Consider the following 7,066-nt stretch of genomic DNA (forward strand, 5'->3'; position numbering starts at 1 on the left):
AAAGAGGGAGCTCTTCTTAATATTTTGACACCAAAATCATGTCGATACACCTTACCGACTGCGAGTAAAGCCACCCACGCTTTAAATTGACAGACTGTACATATTTCTCGATTCAAAGTTGATCTGTTTTGTAGAAAATTCATCTTTCTGTACCAGAATTTAACAGTTTTGTTACAATTTTGTCTTTTTCGTTTGAAAATTATATTATTTTTGTCTTAAAATTTACTACTTGGTAGAAAATACATATTTTTTAGTTGAAATTTTAATTGTTTTTAAGTAACTTGCCATTTTCGTTTGAAAATGCAACTATTCGGTAGAAATGTATTTTTCTTTCTTGACTGAAAAATCTTTTCTGGGGAATTCGTCTTTTTAGTTTGAAAATTTATCCCTTTTGGTATAAATTTCATCTTTTTGGTTGAAAATGCAAATTTTTGACTAAAAATTAATTTGCATTGGTTAAGGATTCAAATACTTGGATGAAAATTCTTCTTTTTAATTGAAAATTTAACTATTATTGTTAAAATTTATTTTTATAATGAAAATAATTTATTTTAACTGAAAATATACCTATTCTATTTTTCGTTTAAAATTTACTCTTTTGATTTATAAGTTAAGAACCCATCTCTTTGGTATTCAGAAATTAACTATTTTGTTCCAAATTCGTTTTATTTTGGTTGAAAATAAAACTGTTTTCTAGAAAATTTATCTTTTGGTTGACAATTGAATTGATTGCTTTTGATTAAAAATGCAACTGGTTAGATAAAACAATATTTTTTGGTTGAAATGCCAACTGTAAAATTTTTGGTTAAGAACTTTTTCTTCTGGTTAAATTCAACTGTTTTGGACTTGAAATCTTTTCTTGATGGAAAGATCTATTGATATATTGTTGGCTGATACTAATCATCTTGCTTTAAATTTATTAAACTTTTTTATATTCGATTATTTCGTTGAAATATTAACTTTTATGTTAGATAATGCAACTAGTTTGATCAAAATTCATCTTTTTGGATTTAAAATTAATTTTTTTTTATTAGAAATTCATATTCTATCGTAGAAAAGTTCTTGATTGAAACCATTGTAAAATAGCTTAAGATATTTTTGAAAGCCCCCTGAATTTAATTGGCTGAAATAAAAAAATTGTATTATTTAATGAAAAAACCTTGGCCTATAATTATTCCGAAGTAAAACAATTTTTCATACAATGTCTGTTTTTTTAAGTGCGAAATAAAAAAATGACAAGTTTGTCCCAGAATTACCCCGGTTAAGGTAATTCCAAGAGAAAAAATTAATTTATTTTTATATACATTTAAAGATTCGAAAAGTTTAATTTTCTGCAGAATTAAAAATTACCTGTCCATTAGAACAACCTCCTATGATAACATTTTCATTGTGAGGACAGATTGAGACTACTGTAACTTCTCTTGGCGATTCGAGAACTAATTTTGGCGCGAGGCAATCGTTGAATGACCAGACTAGAGTTTGGTTCTTTCCTTTATTTGATCTTTTTATCTAAAAGAAGAAAATATTCCTAGATTTATTTATATATTTTTAAATTATAATTTAGGTTGCGGTTTTACACAGGATTAAGAAAACTACTTGCTTATTTTCACTAAAAATTGAAATGTCTGTACTAAAACTAATATTATATTTAAATTTGATTTCCTTAATTGAGAAGAATGCAGATGTGGATTTTTGAATATATTTTGCGCATGTTCACGGACTACGCATATTTAATTTTTTAATTAAATTGACAATCTGTTTAATTTCTGACCGCTTTTATTGATGAAAAAGCCTATCCAATATTTTCGTTATTCCGTCGAAACAAATATTAAATCTTACATCAAAATTTGTTTAGCAGATTTCAAATTTTAGTTAAAATATTGCTGAAAAAGTGTACCTTCCATATAAATTGTTTTGGTCCAATGTAGGTAGGAAGATTGGAATTTAGTGATGGAAATATTTCGATTTAAAATATTTTCGAGTTCTTGAGGTTGCAATTTCAAATCTTTTATATTACTCAAAATCTAAATGTTATACTTACCCAATTCCTACTTTATCGAAATTTTCTCGTAACAGCGTATGTCTACATGAATTGAGATATCGAGTTTAAAATTTTTTAAATTAAAAAAATGGTACTAATTAGCGTTCTTTTAGTCCCAAATTCTGAAAATCATTTTAAAACCTTTATTTGTGGATAATTTTTGGAAATTCCATACATGTAGGATTGCACAAAAATGTTTCTTAATGCCTTTTATTTAATTGTAGTCTAATTTTCACGACAAATTATTGGCCTTGTACAATTTTTTAGAATAAATTTGTAGATACATTCTTCTTTACCTAATTTACCTTTTGTTATAGTAACAAAAACCTGCTTATACATAGTTTTTCAATTCTTTTATTGATTGTTATTACAGTTTTTCTAATTAAACTAAAGTGTACTCAATCTCTTTTTATTATAAATTCAAAGATTTAGGCCCTGAATTAACAAGAAATGAACACAAATAAATAAATACACACACACACATATATATAGGTTGTCTAAAAAGTCCCGGGACGGTTGGATATTTCCTCAGGCAAAATATTTTTCAAAAAAGTGAAGGTCATTCCTCAAGTAAATTTCAACGAGAAATTCAATGGTGATCTTCATTTTGACCTGGAAGTTGATCTTCATGGCTTTAGGAAGGTCAACTTTGTTTTTTCAAATGGAAATCCCCTTTTTTTTACATCTGCAAACGATAGAGCGGAATATTCTACGTTCAGGTACGTAGCCAAGTCATAGGTCAATTGTAACGTTCAAGGTCAGTTAGAGATTATTTGAAATTAACAAAGTTTTCCAAAAGGTTAGTGCAATTCCTGAAGTAAATTTCAACGAGAAATTCATTGGTGAGCTCTATATTGATCTTGGTGATGATCTTTAAGTTTTTTCAAGGTTTTTTCCAAACAGTTTACGTTTACGTTTAGCATTACCCAGGAACAACGACGTGGGCGTAATAAAGTCTGTTCCATTTGAGGTGCTTGATTAGCGTAAGTCCTCTTGCCTCTCACGTTTTGAGGTACTTGATTAGCGTGAGTACCCTTGTCCCTCACGCTTCAGTGAAGATGTTCGAACTAAAAACCTTGAGCTTCTTGACAAAACGCTATCCGATTGTAAAAATGAGTTAAAGCATTACGAATAATCTCCCTATCGATCAAAGTAGACTGTTGGAGAATCCGATTCTGCAATTAGTCTAAGCTTTGCGGTTGCGTTGAGTATACATTGCTCTTTCAATAACCCCAAAGAAAATAGTCGAGAGGCGTCAGATCAGGAGATCTAGCAGGCCACTCGATTTCAACCCTTCTTCCAATCCAGCTTTGAGGGAACTGAGTATCCAAATATGCTCGAACCTCCCTACCGTAATGAGCCGCTGCTCCGTCCTGTTGGAATCAAATATTTTGAAAATTATCGCCTGTAATCTCCCTTATTCTTGGCACAATTTAGTTTCTGAGAAACTCTTCATATGCACGGGCATTGAGATTACCATCGACGAAGAAAGGGCCTATCAATGTATCATTCAAGATACCGGCCCAAACATTAATCTTTTGTGCATATTGTATGTGACTCTCCAACATCCAATCAGGATTTGTGTTTGTACGATATTTACAATTTTGCTTGTTAACTTCACCTTTTAAAGTGAAAGTGAATTCATCTGAAAATACTGTATTGTACAGAAAAAAGAGGATCTCTATCAATTCTATCCATCATAATTTCACGAAATTCAACCCGACGATTAGGATCGTCTTCATTGAGCTCTTGTAACAGATGAACTTTGTAAGGAGGGAAATTAATGCTTTTTAAAATATTTCGCACTGTCTCGGGGGCAAAATCACGCTCATCAGTAGCTCGACGTGAACTAAGGTGTGGGTTTTCAACAAATGCTTGGGCTGCTACGTCCATCTGCATCTCCTCAGATCCTGCAGATTTTGTCGACAAGTTCTCTGAAGGTCTTTGATAGATCCATGATTCATAAAGCGCCTCACTTGATCATAAGATTGAACTCGATCTCCCCAAAGACGCATCATTAATACAGATATCCTCTCTCGTTCCGAAAGTTTAGCTTGCGCCATAATAATCTTTTATCGAAAGATAGTAAGTATGTACTCGTAATACGTAAATTTAGTTTCGATTCGTAATATTCGTATTGAAAAACGGTATAGGACTTATGTTATCGCCTTAGGTATTGACTTAGGTATCGAAAAACGGTATAAGACTGTATAACTCTTCGGGGAGGAATAGAACTTTCACCAGAACACCTGGAACTTTTAATGAAAAATGTCCTTATGATTTTACAATATTTAAAAAGCTGTAATCAAGATCAATACAGAGCTCACCAATGAATTTCTCGTTGAAATTTACTTCAGGTATTACACTGACCTTTTGGAAAACTTTGTTAATTTTGAAATAACCTCTAACTGACCTGGAACGTTACAATTGGCCTATGATTTGGGTACGTATCTGAACTTAGAATTTTCCGCTCTATCGATTGCAGATGTAAAAAAAGGGGATTTCCATTTGAAAAAACAAAGTTGACCTTCAAAAAGCCATGTACGTCAACTTCAAGGTCAAAATGAAGGCCACCATTGAATTCCTCGTTGAAATTTACTTCAGGAATTACACTGACCTCTTGGAAAACTTTGTTAATTTCAAATAACCGGTAACTGACCTTGAACTGTACAACTGACCTATCACTTGGATACATACCGAAACGTAGAATTTTCCGCGTTATGGATTGCAGATGTAAAAAAGGGGGTTTCCATTTAAAAAACAAAGTTGACCTTTAAAAACCCATGAAGGTCAACTTTAAGGTCAAAATGAAGGTCACCATTGAATCGCTCGTTGAAATTTACTTCAGGAATAAGCTACACTTTTTTGAAAAATATTTTATCTGAGAAAATTTTAACCGTCCCGGGACTTTTTAGACACCCTGTATAAGTTTTTGTGGTCGTGCCCAGAGGACGGCCGGGTATTAACAAATAAGATCACATGAACTCCCATCTAATACAAGGCTGCTAAAGGCTGGTGATCTTCTCAGCATAAAAACATAAACCCAAAACGACTCTCTCGGTTTTAAAAAATGGGTTTACGGAAAAACAAAAAAATGCACATCTAGATTTTTTCGAGAGGAATATATTAGTGCACTTGGGTTTTCGACCCGATGCATACTTTGTTTATAACAATTGCAGAAACATAACAAATGGCGGAATTGTTTAAAAAATTGTTTAAACAAAAAAATGCACACCGAGATATTTGCGAGGCGAATCCAGAGGTGTTTTTACTTTTTTGATGTGTCTCTTAGTATTTTAAAAATTAAATAAACAACTTTGAAATCTATATCTACGGGCACGAAGCAACGGAGCGCAGAACAACAAATGCTCTGATTGTTTAAAAAATGGGTTTACGAAAAAACAGAAAAATGCACATCTAGATTTTTTCGAGAGCAATGCGTTAGTGCACTTGTTTTTTCGATCCGATGCATATTTTGTTTATAACAATTGCAGAAAAATAACAAATGGCGTAATTGTTTAAAAAAACAAAAAATGAACACCGAGATACTTCCGAGACGAATCCAGAGGTGTTTTTACTTTTTTGATGTGACTCTTAGTTTTTTAAAATTTAATTACACAACTTTGAAATCCATATCTGTGGCAAACTTTAACGTCGTGATATTTTATGTGTGCCTGAAACAAAGAAAAAGCGATGCGAAACCAAAGACATAGGAAACGGCGTGTTGAAAGGCGGATTTGAAATATGGTCAGGAGTAGATAGTGAATCACATTGTAGGCAAGGAGTAGGTCTGATTTTAAATGAAAGAGCGAAGCAGCATCTCGGAGATCATGATTTTGTATCTCCTAGGCTTCTGTGGGCTAGAATGAAATAACGAATCCGAAGATTATTTATCATAGCATGCTACGCGCCAGTTGATAGTGCTCCCAGAGAAATAAAAGACACCTTCTGGGACACTTTAAATGACACAATAAATATTTGCGATCGTGGTGAACGAATAATTCTGCTAGGTGATATGAATGGATGTGTAGGAATCCAAAATCAGGATACAGAAAAAGTATTAGGTAATTTTAGGGATCCAAGAACAAGCTATAACGTAGATAAATTAGTTGGCTTATGCTTAAAAAGGAGACTATTCATTACAAATAATTGGTTTCCACATAAAATAATCCACATGTACACTTGGTCCAAAGGAAATAGTCACAGTTTAATTGTATTTGTTGCTGTGGATGAAAAGCTAAGAGAGCTGGTGAAAGATATAAGGGCCATGAGGTGTTCTTCAATGTTTCTGTAATGCTATTTTTTACGATTAAAACAAACACTCCGCTCTAGAAATGCTTCTGAAAACTAATTGCAATATTCATAATGATTACACCATAGGTAAATTTGTCTTTTTACAATGAATCCAACGATATAAGAAACTCATTTCTCATAAAAATGATATTATATAGTTTCTACACCAGGAAGGAAACATAGGTTTTCAACCAATAAACCACATTTTGGATGAGAAATTTAATGGGCTTGTGTAGGACGTATACTTGTAGATATTGTCGATACGAATTCATTTTTGATTTTTTTTCTTTCATTTTTTGTATTTTAACCACATTTATACATTTTTATCTTATCTTCATTTTTTGACAAAATAATTCCAGTGAATATTTCAAAACCTTGGGAAATTTTTCAGAATTTAAAATAAAAAATTCAGAAATTATTTCAAAATATTAAAACTATTATAAGATCAATAAACGTTTACGATTACCTATAAAAGGATAATAATGTATTATGAAAATTTGTACATATAATTATTCATGGATACTAATAATTATTTATGGTATGTAAACATTATTTCATTAATCAACTAGAGTTATTTTGCTTCAAAGTCAAAAAATCTACCAATCGCGTGAGGAAATTCTGATCCCGCGCTGCACTCTTGGCCCGCAACTTCGAACGCGCAACTTGGAGTGCCTATTATTATCAATTCAAAGATTCAGGCCTTAAGTGAACAATAAATAAACACAAATGAAT

General features: G+C 31.9%; 1 protein-coding gene across 1 annotated transcript in view; it reads right to left on the minus strand.

Annotated features, from left to right (window-relative positions):
• The window catches only part of LOC117180568 (WD repeat-containing protein 63-like), a 58,616-nt gene that overhangs the window by 25,225 nt on the left and 26,325 nt on the right, over nt 1-7,066 (minus strand). Inside the window, exon 6 of the mRNA XM_033373064.1 lies at nt 1,351-1,509. Within this exon, the coding sequence (XP_033228955.1) occupies nt 1,351-1,509 (159 nt within the window). The remainder of the gene's footprint in view (nt 1-1,350; nt 1,510-7,066) is intronic.

This window comes from Belonocnema kinseyi, chromosome 9, assembly GCF_010883055.1.
Source record: "Belonocnema kinseyi isolate 2016_QV_RU_SX_M_011 chromosome 9, B_treatae_v1, whole genome shotgun sequence".
NCBI classification, from domain to species: domain Eukaryota; kingdom Metazoa; phylum Arthropoda; class Insecta; order Hymenoptera; family Cynipidae; genus Belonocnema; species Belonocnema kinseyi.